At 46.1% G+C, this 23,961-nt stretch overlaps 1 protein-coding gene across 2 annotated transcripts in view; it reads right to left on the reverse strand.

Moving 5' to 3' along the window:
• Window positions 1–23,961, reverse strand: part of MYLK (myosin light chain kinase) — a 358,890-nt gene that overhangs the window by 267,008 nt on the left and 67,921 nt on the right. For both annotated transcript variants that reach the window (XM_082262181.1, XM_082262182.1), the window contains exon 2: window positions 21,982–22,152. In XM_082262181.1, the coding sequence (XP_082118307.1) occupies window positions 21,982–22,146 (165 nt within the window). In that variant the 5' untranslated portion in view covers window positions 22,147–22,152. The remainder of the gene's footprint in view (window positions 1–21,981; window positions 22,153–23,961) is intronic.

Below are 23,961 nucleotides of genomic sequence, written 5' to 3' on the forward strand. Positions count from 1 at the left end.
AAGAGGGGGGAGGGGTATGTCTCTATATCAAAAATGATGTAAGGGTGGTAGAGAGGAGTGACGTTGTGGAAGGGACGAGTGAGGAGGTGGAATCCGTGTGGGTAGAACTCCACAGGGAAGAAGTAAGGGGGAAAGTAATAGTGGAGGTATGTTATAGGCCCCCCAACCTGAGGGAGGAGGTGGAGTTGGAACTTCTATCACAGACAGGAATGGGGCAAAGCTGGGAAATGTCATCATAATGGGGGACTTCAATTATCCCGATATTGACTGGGAAGTGGGGACAGCTCACTCATTAAAGGCCCGTCAATTCATGAATGTCTTACAGGACAACTTCATGTCTCAATTGGTGGTTTCTCCTGCTAGAAAGATGGCATTGCTAGATCTACTAATAACCAATGATCCAAGTCTAATCACAGATGTGGTAACATGGGACAACTTGGGATCTAGCAATCACAGGATGATCACATTTAGCGTAAATCATAGGAAAACAAGGCACGAGGGGAGCACAAGAACCCTAAACTTCAGAAGAGCAAACTTTTCTGAGCTGTGCTCGATACTAGAGGGCATCAACTGGGACCTAACCCTAGAAACATTGAACACGGAGGAGAAATGGGAATGCTTTGGCAACATAATAAACAAAGGTATCACACAGTGTATTCCAATGGGAAATAAATACAAAAGAGCCAAGGTCAGACCGGGGTGGCTAAACCGTAAAGTAAAAATTCTTATTAAAGAAAAAAAAATGGCCTTTAAGAAATAGAATATAAAACGGAGGGGTCAGCTTTCCAACAATATATGGAACGTAACAAGAAATTTAAAAACAAAATCAGGGCGGCTAAAAAAGACTACGAGAGACACATAGCAAAGGAGAGTAAGAAAAACCCTAAGAAATTCTTTAAATATATTAGTTCTAAAAAAGCGAGGTCAGAGAACGTTGCACACATAAATAACGATGAAGGGAGGATGGTTACAGATGACACACAGAAGGCAACTGTACTAAATGCTTTCTTCTTCTCTTTTTACACAGGAAAAGGAGGGGTATACTGACCACAACAGTATTGCTAGCAGCACATCACAGGACGTACCGCTGTGGCTAACAGAGGCTGGAATCAAGGAAAGACTTGATAAGATTAATACGAAAAAAAAAACCAGGACCAGATGGCTTACACCCGAGAGTCCTCAAGGAAGTCAGTCGGGTTATATCTAGACCATTTTTCCTAATCTTTGCGGACAGTATACTGACAGTAACTGTACCAGGTGACTGGAATGTGATACCAATATTCAAAAAAGGGCAGATACATATTCCGGGGAACTACAGGCCAGTCAGCCTGACATCAATAGTATGTAAATTATTGGAGGGGATGTTAAGGGACTATATCAAAAGAAATTGCTGAGGACAACAGTATCATTAGTAGTAATCAGCACGGGATTACAAAAGTTCTTGCCAGACCAATCTGTTAACATTCTACGAGGAGCTGAGCAGTAAACTAGATAGGGGGGAGGCCTGTGGATGTGGTGTATCTGGATTTGGCAAAGGCATTCAATACAGTTCCCCATAAATGCTTAATCTACAAGCTAAGGTCTGCAGGCATCGACCACAAGGTTTGTTCTTAGATAGAAAACTGGTTACAGGGTCGTGTCCAAAGGTTGGTGATAAATAACGTGTACTCAGACTGGTCTGGGGCGGTAAGTGGGGTCCCCCACGGCTCTGTCCTGGGACCAATTCTGTTCAATTTATTCATAAATAATATAGAGGACGGGATCCTTCGTTCAATCTCAGTTGTCGCAGATGACACAGAAATAAGCAGGGCAATAACTTCACTTTAGGATATAGAAATCTTACAGAATGACCTGGACAAAATAACAGAGTGAGCAACTACATGGCAAATGAAGGCTAATGTGGAAAAAATGTAAGGTATTGCACTTGGGGGCTAAAAACATAAAAGCAAATTATTCACTGAGGGGGACCTCTGGGGGAATCAAGGATGGATAAAGCTCTGGGGGTCCTAATGGAAGATAGACTAAGTAGTAGCATGCAATGTCAAGCTGCAGCTGCCAAAGTCGGCAGAATATTAGCATGCATAAAGAAAGGGATGTATTCCAGAGATAAATCTATAATCCTTCCACTTTATAAAACCCTGGTCCGACCACATCTGGAATATTCTGTCCAGTTCTGGTCTCCAGTCCTCACATGCAGGGCCGCCATCAGAGGGGTAAAGCCCATACACAGAATTCACCTGGACAGTCTGGGTTTTAAATCATGTGTCCAGGTTTCAGTCAACCTGAGACATTATTTATACCAGACTGCGGGCGTAGCTTCAGGGGGTCTGTGCGGCCTCCCTGTCACACCTGGACAGGAAAGGCAGCATTCACTGGAACCGTTCACCTGTATTTTCCTGGGATGGAGGAGATGGGACTGGAGGAGGAGGTGGAGGACATGGGATGGAGGAGATAGGACTGGAGGAGAAGGTGGAGGACATGGGATGGAGGGGGACATGGGACTGGAGGAGGAGGATGACATGGTGGGATGGCCAGTGGACAGATTCAGTGCGACGGTCCCTGGGAAATGTTGGTGGTCAGGCCCAGGGGGGGCCCAGGCCAAAAAACATGTTAGGGGTCCCATGATTTCTGATGGCTGCCCTGATCATATGAAGCAGTCTACATGCAAACACAGCCTGCTTAGGAAGGTCCTCTCATCCACAGGGACACCTAAAATATACACTAGAGCTAGGACTTCTCCTGGGGTCAGACAGGTCCTCTTTGCTCCTTGGTGGGACGAGTTCTGGTTTTATTCAGGTATTACATATGGAGGAACCATTATTCTGTATGTACATTCCCTGTTAGTGATTGGAGAAGTGATAATGACGGGAAACAAATTACTGACAAATTAGCAACAAAATTCCCCTCGGAGGTCCTGCACCTGTTTGACCGCGAATGTGACGTCCAATCATTGGCTGACTCATCTGCGGACAATGAGGAGATCGGGGGAGATAGAGGTGGAATGGACTTCCCCAGGATACGGATGAATCCCAGGACAGACGGGGTGGGGGGGGGGGCCTCAGATAGTCCTTAAAGAAGAATGCCACAACGGACCCACTGATTGCCGGGCTGTCATACCGATCCTCCGTCTTCACTATTACAAACCACTGACCCGGAACCCACATGAAGATGAGGATTTCTGATGTTTTCCGACTTTCCTGGTCACCTTACTTGTAGCGGCTTGGCTAAGTGATAGTGCTGGGGACCCTATGTATTCTTTTGAATTAAATAAATACAGTATTTTTTATTTTGATTCATTGTTATCATCCAATAAGATGGCGGAAGTTTAACTATAAGGACAATGACCAAATGTGGCCATATGTCGTCAATGATGTCACTGATACAAAGGAGGGGACATTTTTTGAGGATCTTTATTTAAGACATGGGTGTCTTTATTGTGATTTACATTTTTTTTCTGTGAATGAGTAGGGGAACTATATACCTCTTACTCATTCATGTATGTGGTGGTGGTGGGGGGGGGGGGTATCTTAGGTTCATAGCTGAGAAGGTTGAATAAAGACACTAGTCCATTGGTCCATCCAAGTCAATGGTTGTGTATGTATCTGGGGGTCCCTTATTTTTAAAGGGGGCTTTCAGGTTCTGAACCCCCCCCCCCCCCTGCAGACCCCCACAAACACAGGGTCATGGTTGGGGGGTAGAGGCCCTTGTCCTCATCACTATGGGGACAAGGTGCTTTCTTTGCCGGGAGGGGGGGGGGGGGGGTTGGGATACCATCAAATGTTGATGGCAGATGGCTTGCTATGGTCCAGGAAGAGGCTCCTGCCCATCCCCTCCTTTACCTGGCTGCATTTTTTTTTTTGCATAGAGTACCCCCTTATTTTCCGAACCAGACCTGAATTTCCTGGGAGACCTGGGCATGTGGGATTTGCCTAGGGCGGTCTGCATGCAAACACAGCCTGCCTAGGAACCCCCACTTCTCCAGACTGACTCACTTATTCATCAAGGCATTTTGATATTTGCATAACTCCTCCCATTGCTCCTCCTCCCACCTCCCTTTTTTATATCACCTCCCTTTGCTGGCATCATCAATGAGGGTTCTTTGGAGGAGTACTGAGGCAGGGTGCTGTGCCATGTACAACCCCCTCCCACCAGCCATGATCTGCCTGCTTTGCATAGAGAAGCGCAGAGATCCAGTGGTGACATCACTGGATATAAAATAAGGTATGCAAGTAATTAACACCTTCCTGTCCAGCGTATAGTACAATGACGGGCGGGCAGGAGCACTGTTTTTCTATCAGGAATTCATATGACATCCTCCCAGAACGCAATTTGTCACAGCCGATTACTGATCGGTGTAGCAGCCCGCTGCCGGTGCCATGTGATTTTTGTGACCAATCACAGCAGATCACATGACAATTGTAAACATTGGATGGCTTCTGTTCATGCCATCCATTGTATACAATTGTGTTGCTCGCTGTGATTGGTCACAGTGATCACATGGTACAGACACAAACCATCTGCACCATGTGATTAGCTTTGAACAATCACAGCTAATCACAACAAAAGACAATAAATGAACCAGTTTCACTGCTTTTACCAAAAAAGATTCACTGGTATAAGCAATCATAATGTGGAAAAAAAAAAAAAAAATCCTGTGTAGTACAATGTTACTATGGTAACACTGTATTGCTCTGGTCACAATGTGCTAAAAAAAAAAAAATAAAAAAAAATATTAAAATAAATTAAACATATATATATATATATTTTTTTACATACTGTCACCAGTGTTCCTGATCACCGCCACACCAGTTTTATGAGAACGCCGCACTACACTGGTTACAGTATGTAAAAAAAAAAAATAAATGGTTTAAACACTTTTTTATTTCTTCTTTTTTTTTTCAATTTCATCATTTTCAAAATAAATGTGACAAAGAATTACAAATTCAAAACACTCGCTGTGCCTCTTACTAAACACCTTGGACTGTCTACTTTCCAAAAAGGGGAAAATTGAGGCAATTGTCATTCAAAGTGTAACAACGCTGAAAGGTGAAAATTGGCCTGGGCAGGAAGGGGGTGAATGTGCCCAGTATTGAAGAGGTTAAACAGCTTTTATTTATTCATTTCATTATCATTATGATGAGGGGGGAGGAGCCAGAGAGGGTGAATTATGAGCGGATTAACCACTTGTCGACCGCCCGCCGCAGATATACTGCGGCAGGCTGGTTTAGCTGCGCGAACCAACGTATGGGTATGTCGGTTTGCGGGAGCGCTCCTGGGGGCGAGCGCGCGCCCGCCCCCCACTATGCAGCAAGGGTGCCAATCCACAGGACCGGTGGCCCCCGATCGCTCCCCGCTGAGAGAGTTTACAACAGCAGACCGTTGTTCTCTCTGAAATGATCACAGAGCGCCTGTGATCCTTCTATATAGGATCACAGGTCTCAATGGTCATTTCACAAGCCCCTCCCCCGTACAGTTAGAAAACACCCCCTAAGTTCACATTTAACCCTTTGATCGCCCCTGGGTTAACCCCTTCCCAGCCAGTGTCATTAGTACAGTAACAGTGCATATTTTTAGCACTGATTACTGTAGTAATGTCACTGGTCCCCCCCAAAAGTGTCAAAAATGTCAGTTAGGGGTCCGATCTGTCACAGTCCCGCTAAAAATTGCAAATCGCCGCCATTACTACTAAAAAATAAAAAAATAATAAAAAAATGACAAATCTTTTCCCTAGTTTGTAGACACGATAACTTTTGCGCAAACCAATCAAAATACGCTTATTGCAATTTTTTTTTTTTTTTTTTTTACAAAAAATTTGTAGCAGAAAACAAATTGGCCAAAAAGCATGAAAATTTTTGATTTTTAATTTTTTTTATTGTGAATGTTATATATCAGAAGGTGAAAAATATTGTTTTTTTTTCTCAGAAAAAGGATATCTTTTGCGCAAAACAATCAATATACGCTTATTGGGATTTTTTTTTTTTTACCAAAAATATGTAGCAGAATACAAATTTGCCTAAAATGATGAAAAAATTAGATTTTTAAACTTTTTTTTAATTTGAAATGTTATATAGCAGAAAGTAAAAAAAAAAAAAAGTTTTTTTTTTTTTAGAATTGTTGCTTTTTTTTGTTTATAGCGCAAAAAATTTAAATTGCAGAGGTGATCAAATACCACCAAAAGAAATCTCTGTTTGTGGGAAAAAAAGGACATCAACTTTATTTGGGTACAGCGTCGCACGACCGCGCAATTGTCAGTTAAAGTAATGCAGTGCCGAACTGCAAAAAATGGTCTGGTCATTTAGGGGGCAAATCCTTCCGGTCCAGAAGTGGTTAAACCTCAGGACTGGCTGGCTCTTGTAGTTCCTCAGGACTGGCTGGCTCTTGTAGTTCCTCAGGACTGGCTGGCTCTTGTAGTTCCTCAGGACTGGCTGGCTCTTGTAGTTCCTCAGGACTGTGTTCTGTGGTCCTCTTTGCTCTGAGGATCATTTCTCGGAGTGGTTTGAGGCCGGTGGTGGAGTAGAGCCGGGTCGGGGTCGGTGCCAGGCTCCCCCCGTGCCCTGTAATCAGCCTGAATTAGGATATTGTCTAATGATATGAGAAGGAATTACAGAGCCTGGACCCGGCCACAAACATCCCGGCCACTTCCTGACAGGAAGAGAACCATTTCCTCCGCCCAGAACCGGCTTATCGCTGCGCCAACCACGCTGAGAGCCAACCGCCGCTGTATGGGCGTCTCTTCCCTCATTGTACAGAACACACCGACACATCCTATCCAATCTGAGATCCTTCAATACAGAAAGGGACAATCAGGGTCAGGAGAAGGGGTGGGCAGGGGGGACACTGTGATATCATGTGAGGTGAGGTGGGGGGTGCCACAAGGAGATTGGGGGAAGGGAGTGCGTGTTGGAAGGGGGAAATTGGGAGCAACATGGGGTAAGTATTGTTCTAGTAGGGGACTTTTTTTGGGGGGGGGGGGGGCTAAGAGTGGTGATTTAGGGGGATTTGTGTAGGGAGGGTGGGGAGATGATTTATGCTAGGAGGAAGGATTGGGGGGCGTTACAGGGTAAGTATTGTTCAAGGAGGGGACATTTTTGGGGAGTGGGGTGCTAAGAGTGGTGATTTAGGGGGAATTGTGTAGGGGGGGGGGTGATTTATGCTAGGAGGGGGGATTGGGGGGGCGTTACAGGGTAAGTATTGTTCAAGGAGGGGACATTTTTGGGGAGTGGGGTGCTAAGAGTGGTGATTTAGGGGGAATTGTGTAGGGAGGGGGGGGTGATTTATGCTAGGAGGGGGGATTGGGGGGGGCGGCAGGGGGTAAGTATTGTCCTAAGAAGGGAAATTTTGGGGAGTGGGGTGCTAAGAGTGGTGATTTAGGGGGAATTGTGTAGGGAGGGGGGGGATTTATGTTAGGAGGGGGGATTGGGGGGGCGGCAGGGGTTAAGTATTGTCTTAAGAAGGGAAATTGTGAGGAGTGGGGAGCTAAGAGTGGTGATTTAGGGGGATTTGTGTAGGGAGGGGGGGGATTTATGTTAGGAGGGGGGATTGGGGGGGCGGCAGGGGTTAAGTATTGTCCTAAGAAGGGAAATTGTGAGGAGTGGGGAGCTAAGAGTGGTGATTTAGGGGGAATTGTGTAGGGAGGGGGGCTGATTTATGCTAGGAGGGGGGATTGGGGGGGCGGCAGGGGGTAAGTATTGTCCTAAGAAGGGAAATTTTGGGGAGTGGGGTGCTAAGAGTGGTGATTTAGGGGGAATTGTGTAGGGAGGGGGGGGGGATTTATGTTAGGAGGGGGGATTGGGGGGGCGGCAGGGGTTAAGTATTGTCCTAAGAAGGGAAATTGTGAGGAGTGGGGAGCTAAGAGTGGTGATTTAGGGGGATTTGTGTAGGAAGCGGGGAAGATTTGTGCTAGGAGGGGGATCTGGGGGAGGAGCAGGGGATAAGTATTGTTCTAAGAGGGGAAATTTGGGGGAGGGGTGCTAAGAGTGGTGATTTAGGGGGATTTGTGTAGGGAGGGGAGATTTGGGGAGGGAAGATGTGTGCTAGGAGGGGTCGATCTGGGGGAGGAGCAGGAGGTAAGTATTGTTCTAGGAGGGGAAAATGGGGGGGGTGCCAAGAGTGATGATTTAGGGGGATTTGTGTAGAGAGGGGAGATTGGGGGGGGGGAGATTTGTGCTAAGAGGGGGTGGGTCTGGGGGAGGAGCAGGGGGTAAGCATTGTTCTAGGAGGGGAAATTGGGGGGGGGGTGCTAAGAGTGGTGATTTAGGGTATTTGTGTAGGGAGGGGAGATTGGGGGGGGGGTTTGTGCTAAGAGGGGGTGGGTCTGGGGGAGGAGCAGAGGGTAAGTATTGTTCTAGAAGGGCAAATTTGGAGAGTGGGGTACGAAGAGTGGTGATTTAGGGGGATTTGTGTAGGGAGGGGAGATTGGGGGGGAAGATTTGTGCTTTGAGGGGGGATCTGGGGGAGGAGCAGGGGGTAAGTATTGTTCTATGGAAATTTGGGGGGGGGGGTGACGAGTGGTGATTTAGGGGGATTTGTGTTGGGAGGGGGAGGGGGGAAGAAGATTTGTGCTGGGGGGAGATTTGAGGGGAATTTTTGCTGGCGGTGGGGGGGGGGTTTGAAGTTATGTACTAAGAAAGGAAATTTTTAGGGGTAGAGGATTTGTGCTCAGAGGGATTCTTTTTTTGGGGGGGGGGATTTTAGCTGGGGGGGCAAATATTTGTGCCGAGAGGGGGGATTTCAGCAGGGGGGGGCAGATTTATACTGGGAGGAGGGGGAATTTATGCTTAGGGGGTAAACATGCAGATTAGTGCTCTGTGTTTTTGTGGGGGGGGGGGGGGGTGTTTACTGACACATAATGCTTATACTCCTTGGGGAGATGGGGGGGCAATTTGGCATGTACACTCTGGGCTCTAGATCACCTTGTCCCAGCACTGGTGATGATAATTGGAAATGTTCAGCCAGTCACTGTAATTCTCAGCGAATGGCAGTTACCCCTGAGTAGGGGGCGGGGGCTGTGACATAAATAAGCAAATAAATACAGGCTCAGAAAAATGAAGTCTCACAGAATGGGGGGAAAATAATAAAAAATCCCCTGAGGTGTATAGATGACTGCCTATCCAGAACGGTGTATATAATAGACGTGTGCGTTACGTCTCGCTGCAAATTGATTTTTGGATGAAAATGTGATTTTCGGAGGCCAGGATGTGTACGAATCTCTGAATGGACAAAGTGACGAGATGACAACAAATCCGAAAAAAAAAAAAAAAAATTTTAAACAAAATTAACAAATGCATTTGTTTAATTCAGATTCCATCACATGATGTGATAGCTGGTGGGGCCTGTAGGGGAAATTAATTAAATTTTCGATTTCATTTGATAATTCAGATTCAAGAAAATTTGTGATTTCAGTTGAATTTGTGAAGGTCACAGTCAGACATTTCAGGAGCAGTCTAATGTAATTCTTAGGTTTGAAACAGGGGCGTAACTACAGGGGTTGCAGGGGTTGCAATTGCAACCGGGCCCCATGCTCCAGGCCTGTGCTGCTCCCCTGTACACCTGGATAGGTGGGGCGGCGGGGGCTGCATGTAGAGAAATGTTAAATTTAATGGTACTACACTATCTGGAGCATTTATTCTTTACCCCAACCGGACCCTGACGATCTAGGTTATCCAGGAGGGGGACCCCGGACCGCGGGGGACTACAAAGCCCAGCAGACACCTTCCTGGCCCAGGAGGCCATAAGGCTCATTAGGTCTTCTTACCGTATGGTAACGAGGACCCACTACTTCCGGTGAGTGTGCACCCCTCTTATTCCTTAAAGCCCATACTACAAGTACCAGCAGTTGGACTACTGGAGGACCCAGCACTAGCACCTGCACCTTCCCTAACTCGGCACTGAAGCTTTATTTATGCACCAAGGTCACTTATGAACTTTTTTACTTGGACTTATTTTGCACAATTTGCACATTATGGCACATATGTGATTTTATTGTGATATTAGTTTTTATGGTGTATATATATATACTGTGATTTTTATTGTGTTACACATATTATTTAGTTATAAGTTACACATTTATTTGAGCATATTATTTCACCTACTGGCCACCTTGACCCACCCAATATCATTATCCAGGCTATAGGCAAGCAATTGCTCTTTCCTTGGTAATACTAGCAAGCCCTATATAAATTCTAGCTACTCTGGGATTTTCTCTTTTTAAGTCTCAATATATGCAGCTGGTCATCCACACCCATAAATATGGACCTGTGTGTCCAGACCTGTATATCTCTAAGTATATATAGCTGTGTGTATGGATATGTCTATCTGGACCTGCTTTTCTGGGTCTGAGTATATGCAGCTGCTTATTAAGACCAGTGTATCTATACCCCTGTATTCATAGCAGTGTATCTATACCCCTGTATTCATACCGGTATATCTATACCCCTGTATTCATACCAGTGTATCTATACCCCTGTATTCATACCATTGTATCTATACCCCTGTATTCATACCAGTGTATCTATACCCCTGTATTCATAGCAGTGTATCTATACCCCTGTATTCATACCATTGTATCTATACCCCTGTATTCATAGCAGTGTATCTATACCCCTGTATTCATACCATTGTATATATACCCCTGTATTCATACCATTGTATATATACCCCTGTATTCATACCAGTGTATCTATACCCCTGTATTCATACCATTGTATCTATACCCCTGTATTCATACCATTGTATATATACCCCTGTATTCATACCAGTGTATCTATACCCCTGTATTCATACCATTGTATCTATACCCCTGTATTCTTAGCAGTGTAGCTGACTATCTGGACCTGTTATTGTGATAGAGTTGTCTATATATCCCAGCCGGCGAGTATCTGGACAGGAATATTCCAGACCTGATTTTAAAGCTATTTATCTGATAAGAAAGTCATTCACAGTCCTTTATCATTGTATTATTGTATGACTGTATCTATGGATCATTGTATCCTTTCATGATTGTATCTTTGTAAGATTGTACGGTTTTATTATTGTATCATGGTAGGATTGTAACTTCCTATGATTGTATCTTTGCACAACTGTATAATTGTATCATTGTAGAATTGTATCTTTATATGATTGTAGGATTGTATCTTTGTAGAAGTGAATCTTTTCATGATTGTATCTTTATATGATTATATCATTGCATGGCTGTATGATTGTAGAATTGTATCTTTATATGATTGTAGGAATGTATCTTTTCATGATTGTATCATTGTAGGCTTGTATCATTATATGATTGTATTATTATAAAATTATATCTGTATAGGATTGTATCATTGTGATATTGTATCTTTTTATGATTGTAGGATTATAAAGCTTCATGGTTGTATCATCGGAGGATTGTAACTTCATATGATTGTATCTTTAGATGATTGTAGGATTGTATCGTTTCATGATTGTATCTTCGTAGGATTGTAAGTTCATATGATTGTATCTTTGTAGGATTGTATTGTTTCATGATTGTATCATCATATGATTGTAACTTCATAAGAATTGTATCATTGTAGGATTGTAGAATTCTATGACTGTATGATTGTAATTGAATTTCCAGTTAAGTGATTTTGCCAATCCCCCCATATAAATCTTTATCTGAAGCTGTCCTTTGTTATATTATATATTATATCCACTCTGTAATCCTTCATGTTTCTCTCTGACCATAATGACGGAATAAGCGATGATGAATTGTGGCAGAACCGAGTTTAGCTCTGAAATGAGCACGTTGTATTGGATGGCAGAGCCGAACTCCATCTGTTTCCAATCAGCATCTGAGCTTGGCGCTGTCTGCGCCCAATACCGAGGAAACCGTACAAAACGGAGGGAGTAATTACACCCTGATATACACCGTGACCGACAGACGAGAAACTCCGCAACCTCAGAGCAGGTCAATACAAGGAACGCAGAGATGGACAGATAGAATTCATATATTTACTGTATTTATATAGCTCTGACATATACCGCAGTGCTGTACAGAGAACACTGAGCCAGTCACATCACTCTCTGTACCAGAGGAGCTTACACTCTAATGTCCCCTCCCACACAATCACATCAGTCTCTGTACCAGAGGAGCTTACACTCTAATGTCTCCTCCCCCACAGTCACATACTATTATTATACATTTATATAGCTCTGACATATACTGCAGTGCTGTACAGAGATCACTGAGCCAATCACATCAGTCTCTGTAACAGAGGAGCTTACACTCTAATGTCCCCTCCCCCCATCACATCAGTTTCTGTACCAGAGGAGCTTACACTCTAATGTCCCCTCCCCCCACAGTCACATCAGTCTCTCTACCAGAGGAGCTTACACTCTAATGTCCCCTCCCCCACAGTCACATCAGTCTCTGTCCCAGAAGAGCTTACACTTTAATGTCCCCTCCCCCACAGTCACATCAGTCTCTGTACCAGAGGAGCTTACACTCTAATGTCCCCCACAGTCACACACTATTGTCTCTTTGGGTTTTGATGATCTGCGGTACACGATGGCGGCCGCTGACACTCTCTGACTAATAAGAAGTCATCTGTCAGAGTTACTTCTTGTAAAGTGAAGTGTGAGTTTCCCGTCTCGTTAGCAGACGGATGTTTGGCCGGCCTGGTGTGACCTGTGAGGACGTCTGATGGTAACAAGTCCCAAGGTGGCAGTTTGAGGACATGAAATTGTGTCAACATGGAGGAGGGCGCAGCGATGTGTCCTGGCGGTGGGACCCTTCTCGGGGACAGACAATGATATACTAATTAAAATTACTCCATGAAATGAAATAAAATTATTCGATAAGTGTCACAACTAATAAAAGACAACATATTCTTCACTGATCTGACTTTAGTAAGCTGGTTATTGGCTGCTGAGGCCCCGGCATGGCATCACTGCAGTTTGTACCATTTTATTATTTATATTGTTGTTTTATGCTGTAAGCAGATATAGAAGACACACAATAATGCAGCTCTGTGTAGGATTTGCAATCACGCTTTTGCAGTCCCTGTACAGCAGAGCACATACTGGGAGAGGTAGAAACAGCACCAGGAGCCAATCAGTTCATTAGAGGAGAAGAAACACACTGACAGGAGGAGAGAGCAGAGTGACCGAGAGATTACCCCTTCATTGTGCTGCTTCTCCTTTCACTGACCAATCACAGTAGTCTGGGGGCGGGTCCATGACCGCTGAGGCTCAAAAGAAGTCGAATTACACAGGATGTTATTTTAACCTGGAAGACCGAGGACATCTTGTGGCAGAAAATAAGTACTGCAGGAGCACCTCCAGATTGAAATGAACATAACAGGAACATTTTTTCTTTTTTTTCATTTTATCTTTAAAACAGCAAGAATTATTATTTTTTTGCTGGAATTCGGCTTTAACCCCCTAGGTGCTGACAATTAACAAACATGCTGGTGGGCCCCGGCGCCAAGCAGCCGCATATTTTGCGTACCAATTAGCAGACACAGCTGTGCTGAGAGCGCGCACCCTGCAGGCTCCCGACACAGTTACCAATATCAGTGGTTACATAATCATAAACCCCGCCCCACCACCCCGACACAGTTACTGGCTGCTAACGGAAAGCCAATCACAGTGGTTACATGATCATAAACCCCGCCCCACCACTCCGACACAGTTACTGGCTGCTAACGGAAAGCCAATCACAGTAGTTACATGATCATAAACCCCCCCCCCCACCACCCCGAAACAGTTACTGGCTGCTAACGGAAAGCCAATCACAGTGGTTACATGATCATAAACCCCGCCCCACCACCCCGACACAGTTATCAGCTGCTAAGTGGAAAGCGAATCATGGCCGTCACATGATCATAAACCCCACCCTCCACCCCGAGACAGTTACAGGCAGCTAACAGAAAGCCCATCATGGGGGTCAAATGATCATAAACCCCGCCCCTCCACCTCAACACAGTAAACGGCAGCTCAGTGGAAAGCCAATCACGGTGGTCACATGATCATTAACCCCGCCCCACCACCCCGACACACTTACTGGCAGCTAAGCGGAAAGCCAATCACGAAGGTCACATGATCATTAACCCCGCCCCACCACCCTAACACACTTACTGCCAGCTAAGCGGAAAGTCAATCACGGTGGTCACATGATCATAAACCCTGCCCCTCCTTCCCGGCACAGTTATCGGCAGCTTAGCAGAAAGCCAATCATGGCGGTCACATGGTCATAAACCCCGCCCCTCCACCACGACACAAAAATATGTAGCAGAAAACAAATTGGCAGAAAATTATTAAAAAATTAGATTTTTACATTTTTTTGGGGGAATGTTATATAACAGAATGTGAAAAATATTATTTTTTTTTTCCAGAATTGTCGCTATTTTTTTGTTTATAGCGCAAAAAATAAAAATCGCACAGGTGGTCAAATACCACCAAAAGAAAGCTCTGTTTGTGGGAAAAAAAGGACATCAATTTTATTTGGGTGCAGCGTCGCACGGCCGCGCAATTGTCAGTTAAAGTAACGCAGTGCCGAATTGCAAAAAATGGCCTGGTCCTTAAGGGGGCAAATCCTTCACATAGGCTATAACACAGTGACTGCACTTTACTGTTTCTGGCTATTAATGTGAGTTCATCATGTAGCTCAGACTGCCTGAACACAATGTACTGAGTGCCCGATTATTCTTATTTCAGCACCCATTTACAGGTCAGTTTTCTGTATTGTACTAGAGGGAACATCCACACATCTCTACATGAAATGGCTCTTGTGTGTCACCTGAACAGGAATAAGAGGAAAATCTTCTAATGGGGACACAAGTTCTGGGATTCCCTCACTTTGGAAAGATTTCCTCTTACTTCCTGTTGTGGTTATGGGACAGGAAGTAAAGCGAACTTTCCCCAATAGGACGCAGATGGAAAAAACAAACAGAGGCCATAACCCTTCTATACTCCATCCAAAATGCAAGAAAAACATTTTGCCTTCAGTTCTTCTTTAATATATTTTAGGAAGAACAAAATGTTCCAATGAAATGTGAGCGGACGCCTCCTTTAAATCATCTTCCTGCGGCTGGAATCGTAGGATTTGTTTTTCCACCGCGAAGGCCGAATTTCCATTTCTAATATCACTGGAAGATGACGGCTTAATCCTTCACCTCTGCCAAGAGATTTCCATTCTCACCGTCTGCCTGTGTATGTGAAGGGCCCCAGAGGCGGATCATCCTTCCTTTACTCCGCCCTTCCCCCTATATAGTGCCCCATTATTGGTGTCAGTGGGAGGAATAGTGCCCCATCATTGGTGTCAGTGGGAGGAATAGTGCCCCATCATTGGTGTCAGTGGGAGGAATAGTGCCCCATCATTGGTGTCAGTGGGAGTAATAGTGCCCCATCATTGGTGTCAGTGAGAGGAATAGTGTCCCATCATTGGTGTCAGTGAGAGGAATAGTGCCCCATCATTGGTGTCAGTGGGAGGAATAGTGCCCCATCATTGGTGTCAGTGGGAGGAATAGTGTCCCATCATTGGTGTCAGTGAGAGGAATAGTGCCCCATCATTGGTGTCAGTGGTAGGAATAGTGCCCCATCATTGGTGTCAGTGAGAGGAATAGTGCCCCATCAATGGTGTCAGTGGGAGGAATAGTGTCCCATCATTGGTGTCAGTGAGAGGAACAGTGCCCCATCATTGGTGTCAGTGAGAGGAATAGTGCCCCATCATTGGTGTCAGTGGGAGGAATAGTGCCCCATCATTGGTGTCAGTGGGAGTAATAGTGCCCCATCATTGGTGTCAGTGGGAGGAATAGTGTCCCATCATTGGTGTCAGTGAGAGGAATAGTGCCCCATCATTGGTGTCAGTGGGAGGAATAGTGCCCCATCATTGGTGTCAGTGGGAGGAATAGTGTCCCATCATTGGTGTCAGTGAGAGGAATAGTGCCCCATCATTGGTGTCAGTGGTAGGAATAGTGCCCCATCATTGGTGTCAGTGAGAGGAATAGTGCCCCATCAATGGTGTCAGTGGGAGGAATAGTGTCCCATCATTGGTGTCAGTGAGAGGAACAGTGCCCCATCATTGGTGTCAGTGAGAGGAATAGTGCCCCATCATTGGTGTCAGTGGGAGGAATAGTGCCCCATCATTGGTGTCAGTGGGAGGAATAGTGTCCCATCATTGGTATCAGTGGGAGGAATAGTGTCCTAAGAACTGAACCCCTCATAATGGGCACAGCAGGTGTACAGACCCAGGAACTGAGCACAGGGACGGTGGGAACTCCTCATAATGGGCACAGCAGGTGTAATTATCGCTGTAGATCCCTGTAGGTGCTCCTATAGACCGGAGACGTTGCCATGTGGTTTTCTCATATTATCCTCAGACTGAATATTTACTGACATATCAGAAACAGGTCTTCAGATTTTTATTCCTCTCTGGCTGACAGATCTGGAGAGAAGTTAGAATTCTCTACCCAGCGCCCTCGCCCCTTGGCCCTGTCGGTGTACTCGGTGATGTGGCCAGCGCTAAATCTCTGCACATTCCCAGAAGGTAGCTGTGACCCCGAACGCTCGCCGGCCTCTCACTTAATATTGGAAAGTTGGAAGCGGAGCCGCAGATCATCCATTCCAATGATTGCGCAACGCCAGGTCACCGCGCAGCCAGCCGTCGTTACCTTTTAATAGATATTGCAAAGAAAATTCTGCCGCTTCTGATTGCCAAAGTGAAATGTCTCAGCTGTGGCGTCACCGGGCGGAGAGTCACATGCGCAGTCATATTTCATCAAAGGAAATACGCGCCGCAAATTAGCTGAAGTGCTCCTGAAGAAAATGCAATAAAAGTGATATTAAAGTCGTTACTTCAATCCCAGGAAACGCGTCAACTTCCTGCATTCCACACACAGCTGCAGGATCTGTGACCGGGGCTCAGGGTGGGAAGAGGCGAGGAACTACAAATACCAGCAGACCCGCCATCCAGCAAGACAGCTCTGCAAGTCTTACAACAGCTGAGGCATGCAGAGCAGCTCTGTAAACTATTACATTAGAGGAACCGTCATAAATATTCATTACCTAAAATTACCCCATTCATTTCCACATACTGTATACCATCCCTCTGCCCCCCCACCCCATATACACCCTCCCTCCGCCCCCCCATATACACTCTCCCTCTGCCCCCCCCCATATACACCCTCCCTCTGCCCCCCCCCATATACACCCTCCCTCTGCCCCCCCATATACACCCTGCCTCCGCCCCCCCATATACACCCTCCCTCCGCCCCCCATATACACCCTCCCTCCGCCCCCCCCATATACTGTACACCCTCCCTCCGCCCCCCCCATATACAGTACACCCTCCCTCCGCCCCCCCATATACTGTACACCCTCCCTCCACCCCCCCATATACAGTACACCCTCCCTCCGTCCCCCCCATATACACCCTCCCTCTGCCCCCCCATTATACACCCTCCCTCTGCCCATCAACACCCCCATATACTGTACACCCTCCCTCCGCCCCCCCCCCCACCATCTACAACCTCCCTCCGCCCCCCATATACACCCTCCCACCGCCCCCCCATTATACACCCTCCCTCTGGCCCCTGCCTCCCCATATACACCCTACCATTGCCCCCCCCCCCCATATACACCCTCCATCTGCTCCCCCCCCATAACCCTCCTCCCTTTCCCTCTGCCCCCCCCTCCCATCTTGTCCAGGTGTACCGACTCTCCTGAACTGAAATGGCTTCCTCTGATTTAACTGCACACTGTGAGCTTCTCACAATGTGCATTAGAAGCTGCAGCAAGTCAGACAGAGCCCCGCCCCATTTCCTGGCTGGAGGATGTCCAGCATTATATAGCACTTTCCTCCCTTGCCTGACTGTCCTTGGCCGGCCATTTCATTCATTGGGTTTCAGTTCCTTCAATCAGTACTGACCCAAGAACTTTGGGGTTACATGACCCCTGCACTGTGCATTACTTAATCCTCCTGACCTCTGCACTCTGCATTACTTAATACAGACCCCGGGAATCTTTGTTACTTACTACTACTACGGACCCTTGAGCTCTGTGTTACTTGACCTCCTAACTCTACATTACTTACTACTGACTCCTGCACTCCATGTGACTTACTATTGACCCATGGCTCTCTATGACTTACTTCTGACCCTAGCACTCTGCATTACTTACTACTGACCTCCTAACTCTGCGTTATTTACTTCTGACCTCTGAACTCTGCATTATATACTACTGACCCCGGAACTCTGTGATACTTACTACTGACCATTGAACTTTACCTTACTCACAACCAGGGCTTTTTTCAGCGGGAACGCGGGGGAACGCAGTTCCACCACCACCAGCACTGAATGTATGTAAAGGCAAGGCGTGCTGGGGTGTGCTGCAGGGTCTATCAATGATGGCTGCTGGGAACTATTTTTGTGTGGGGGGTTTATTGTTGGTCAGGGGGCTTATATTACTTGGCGGTCAATTGTTGCTGGGAGGGATCTACTGTTGAGGGAGAGGTATATTGTTGCAGGCTGCTGGGAGATCTGTTGTTCAGGTTGGGTGCTATTTTGTTGTAGAGGGTTCATTGTTGCTGTGGGGGGGGGGGGGATCTATTGTTGTGTGGGGGAGTGGGGGACTGTTGATGGGGGGGCGGGGTCTACTGTTGCTGGGGGGAGGAGGGTCTATTTTTGCTCACTGCAGGGGATCATTTTTACTATCTTTATTGTTATTATTAACAAATTTCATAGAAATTAGTATCAGAAAATGATACTTGGTTCTGTATTCTCTAAAAAGGGCTGTACTGGGCGGTGGGCAGGGGGTGGAACCAAGGGACCGTGCTCAGAGGTAGGTAGGGGGCAGAGACGAAGGGTGGCTTAGAAGGGAAGAGATTCTGCACCTATTCTCTGAGAAAAAAGCCCTGCTCGCTGCTGACTCCTGCAATCCGTGTGATTTACTTCTGACCCTAGCACTCAGCACTCAAGGGTCAGTAGTAGGTAATGCAGTGTTACTTGCTACTGACCTCCTGACTCTGCATTACTTCTGACCTCTGAACTCTGCATTACTACGACCCCTCAATTCTGCAATACTTACTCCTGACCTCTGCATTACTTGCTACTGACCACTGACCCATGCACTCGGACCTCTGCATGACTACAGACCCTAAACTCTGTGTTACTTACTCCTGACCTCTGAACTTCACCTTATTTACTACTTACCACTGACTCTGCATGACTTACCTCTGACCCCTGGCTCTGCATGACTTACCTCTGACCCATGACTCTGCATGACTTACCTCTGACCCCTGACTCTGCATGACTTACCTCTGACCCCTGACTCTGCATGACTTACCTCTGACCCCTGACTCTGCATGACTTACTTCTGACCCTAGCACTCTGCATGACTTACTTCTGACCCTAGCACTCTGCATTACTTACTACTGACCCCTGACTCTGCATGACTTACTTCTGACCCCTGACTCTGCATGACTTACTTCTGACCCTAGCACTCTGCATGACTTACTTCTGACCCTAGCACTCTGCATTACTTACTACTGACCCCTGACTCTGCATGACTTACTTCTGACCCCTGACTCTGCATGACTTACTTCTGACCCCTGACTCTGCATGACTTACTTCTGACCCTAGCACTCTGCATGACTTACTTCTGACCCTAGCACTCTGCATTACTTACTACTGACCCCTGAACTCTGTGTTACTTGCTACTAGGGATAGACCGATTATCGGCAAGGCCGATATGCACTTTCCCCGATATATCGGAATCAGCCCCGGAACTGGCTGATATTGCCGATATTTTTGCGACGTCATTCTGTCTTCTTAGGCCGCCTCCCTCGCCTTGGACAGCCTCGTCTGGAGTCGGGACTAGTCTCGCTGGAGTGTATCACAGCCATACACCCACCCACAGCAGCCCGGTGCCAGCCAGCCACCCACATCCACAGGCCCTGTACCAACCAGCCACCCATTGCCCCTGTGCCAGCCACCCACCTACCACAGGGTGCCAGCAAGCCAGCCATTAAGCATTAAACACAAATTAACATGTTCAGAACCAGATTTGTGTAAAAAAAAATTGTATTTTTCAAAAACTTTAAATGTACAAAAAATCGGCCGATACCGATACGTTGTGACCAAAATATAGGCCCTGAAAAAAACATATCCCTACTTGCTACTCAACTCTAAGCTCTATGTTACTTATGACCCCTGTTGTGTTACCTCTGAATTATACATTACTACTGACTCCTACATTCTGCAATACTTCCTCCTGACCTCTGACCTCTGCATTACTACTAACCCCTGAAACTTGTTGTATACTCCTAACCTCTGCATTACTTACTACTGACCTCTGAACTCTGTGTTGCTTACTAATATGATGATATGTCATGACAGCTATCTGCTACCATAGTCCTGGTATTTACCGTCAAAGTATTAACCTATATATAGAGTGGGCGGTCCGGAAGTGGTTAAAATAATCCCGGTGATCCTGCCATGAATTTCTTGGTTCAGCCATGTGCTGGTATAGGGTGACAACACTCCCAATATTACCCGGTCTCACAGACTTCCAGCGGAGGCTACAAGGGGCATAGGCGTGTGCGCAGGGTGTGCCTGGGCACACCATAATTGCCCTGTTTGGGGGGCAGATTCCCCCCTGTTTAAACCCCTGATATTTCAGCAAATCCCCCCAACGGGGCTCCTAAAAAAAAAAGTAAAAAGCATTTTTTTAAAACATTTTTAAAAAATAAATAAATATAAAAATTACCCCAAAAAAAATCTCTGCTCTACTGACCCCGTCCACTGCACTACTGACACCGTCCTCTGCTCTACTGACACCATCCTCTGCCCTACTGACACCAACCTCTGCCCTACTGACACCAACCTCTGCCCTACTGACACCAATCTCTGCTCTACTGACACCAATCTCTGCTCTACTGACACCAACCTCTGCTCTACTGACACCAACCTCTGCTCTACTGACACCGTCCTCTGCTCTACTGACACCAATCTCTGCTCTACTGACCCCGTCCACTGCACTACTGACACCGTCCTCTGCTCTACTGACACCAATCTCTGCCCTACTGACACCAATCTCTGCTCTACTGACACCAATCTCTGCTCTACTGACACCGTCCTCTGCTCTACTGACACCAATCTCTGCTCTACTGACACCAATCTCTGCTCTACTGACACCAATCTCTGCTCTACTGACACCAATCTCTGCTCTACTGACACCGTCCTCTGCTCTACTGACACCAAACTCTGCTCTACTGACACCGTCCTCTGCTCTACTGACACCATCCTCTGCCCTACTGACACCATCCTCTGCCCTACTGACACCAACCTCTGCCCTACTGACACCAACCTCTGCCCTACTGACACCAATCTCTGCTCTACTGACACCAATCTCTGCCCCACTGACACCATCCTCTGCCCTACTGACACCAATCTCTGCTCTACTGACACCATCCTCTGCCCTACTGACACCAATCTCTGCTCTACTGACACCATCCTCTGCTCTACTGACACCATCCTCTGCTCTACTGACACCATCCTCTGCCCTACTGACACCAATCTCTGCCCTGCTGACGCCAATCTCTGCCCTGCTGACGCCAATCTCTGCCCTACTGACACCATCCTCTGCTCTACTGACACTGTCCTCTGCTCTACTGACACCGTCCTCTGCTCTACTGACACCATCCACTGCTCTACTGACACCATCCACTGCTCTACTGACACCATCCACTGCTCTACTGACACCATCCACTGCTCTACTGACACCAGCCTCTGCCCTACTGACTGCCACCCTCCACTGCTCTACTGACACCAGCCTCTGCCCTACTGACACCGTCCTCTGCCCTACTGACTGCCACCCTCCACTGCTCTACTGACACCAATCTCTGCTCTACTGACACCAACCTCTGCTCTACTGACACCAATCTCAGCGGGCGATAGTCCCGGCATTATGGGAGGTGTACGGTGGAAGTTTGGTTACATACAAGTCTAAATAAATCATCTGGGGTACCTTGCCATCAATCCTGGCGGTGCCGCCCAATGTGACCCGGGTGTTCCTGGGCGGAAGGGTAAAAGCGGGCGCAGCGCGCGGCAGTGAGGACTTGGCGTGTGATTGGTCCATCGTCACTGAGGCCTTACAGAGAGCTGAACTGGGTGCAAGTTTCACGTCCCCCATTGCTGCCTGCAAGAGAAGAATGATAGCGATCTGTCACTGATACATTGTCACCGGATATACAAACTCCATGCACATCGCTAATGGGGAACCATACATTGTTACTTATCACATACCAAGAGAACTACAAACCCCAACCAGCCCCAACCAACCCCAACCAACCCTAGCCAGCCCCAGCCAGCCTCAACCAACCCCAACCAACCCCAGCCAGCCCCAATCCAACCCCAACAAACTCCAGCCAACCCCAACCAACACACAGGAGCACTACAAACCCCAACCAGACCCAACCAGCCCCAACCAACCCCAATCAACACACCGGAGAACTACAAACCCCAACCAGCCCCAACCAACCCCAACCAACCCTAGCCAGCCCCAGCCAGCCTCAACCAACCCCAACCAACCCCAGCCAGCCCCAATCCAACCCCAACAAACTCCAGCCAACCCCAACCAACACACAGGAGCACTACAAACCCCAACCAGACCCAACCAGCCCCAATCAACACACCGGAGAACTACAAGCCCCAGCCAGCCCCAACAAACCCCAACCAACCCCAGCCAGCCACAACCATCTCCAACCGTCCCCAAACAACCCCAGCAAACCCCAACCAGCCCCAACCAACCCCAATCAACACACAGGAGAACTACAAGCCCCAGCCAGCCCTAACCAAACCACAGGTGGTACAGCTCAGAACCCCGAGCCCTGCCTAAAATAACACGTATGTGCTCATCAGAACACATGTGCAGAACCAATATATTCCGTTCCTTTTGGATCGATTTGTTGTATTATTCATTTTGTTTCATTACATTCCAAGCGAATCCTCCTTTCATTTTAATTTGTTTATTTGTTTTTTAGCAGACTCAAAAATGTCCAATGGATTGAAAGTATTTGAATTGAATTCAAATCAAAAATATCAAATGGATCCAAATTCATTGTGAAAAAAAGCTGTTACTATTCCATTAAAAACTCACATTTCGGAAGACGGCTATATTCTTTTTATTCTATTCCTTTATTTTCTACTCTATTTTATTCTATTTATTCTAATCTATTTTTTCCTGTCCTAATCTATTCTTTTCTATTCTCTTTTATGCTATTCTTTCTGTTCTATTCTACTCTATTCTATTCTATTCTATTCTATTTTTGTCTATTCTTTCCTATTTTATTCTGTTGTACTCTATTTTCCATTTTATTCTGTTTTATTCAATTCTTTTCTGTTTTATTCTATTCTGTTTTTCTCTATTCTACTCTATTCTTTTCTATTCTATTCTGTTTTACTCAATCCTTTTCTATTCTATTTGGTTTTACTCTTCTTTTCTATTATGTTTTACTCTATTCTTTTCTATTCTATTCCGTTTTCGTTCTATTCTTTTTCATTTTATTCTGTTTTATTCAATTATTTTCTATTTTGTTCTGTTATACCCTATTCTGTTTTATTCCATTCTTTTCTATTTTATTTTTATTCTTTTCTATTCTCTTTTAATAAGAAATAACATTTTTAAAGCCATGGTTCTGGGTGTAACATTAATATTCTACATTTATGGGGCGGGGGGGGGGGGTTTGTATACAGGATATCTTTGCTCTATACACATGCAGTCTCTGCTTTCTGCTGAGTAGTGACTCTGCTTTAGGCTCCATTTACATTAGTGCGCCTCCAAAGTCGCACGATTTCCAGTGCAACTTTGGAGTGCGAATTTCAGTGCAACTTTACACTCAAGAGATCCAAGTTGCATCAAAAGTCGCACCAAAGTAGTGCAGGCACCTTTTTAAAGTCGCTGCGACTTTACATAAGACCGAAATGAATGGGTACCATTGAAAAGAAT

Source organism: Pelophylax lessonae (genome assembly GCF_965119305.1).
Source record: "Pelophylax lessonae genome assembly, chromosome: 6".
Lineage (NCBI taxonomy): Eukaryota > Metazoa > Chordata > Amphibia > Anura > Ranidae > Pelophylax > Pelophylax lessonae.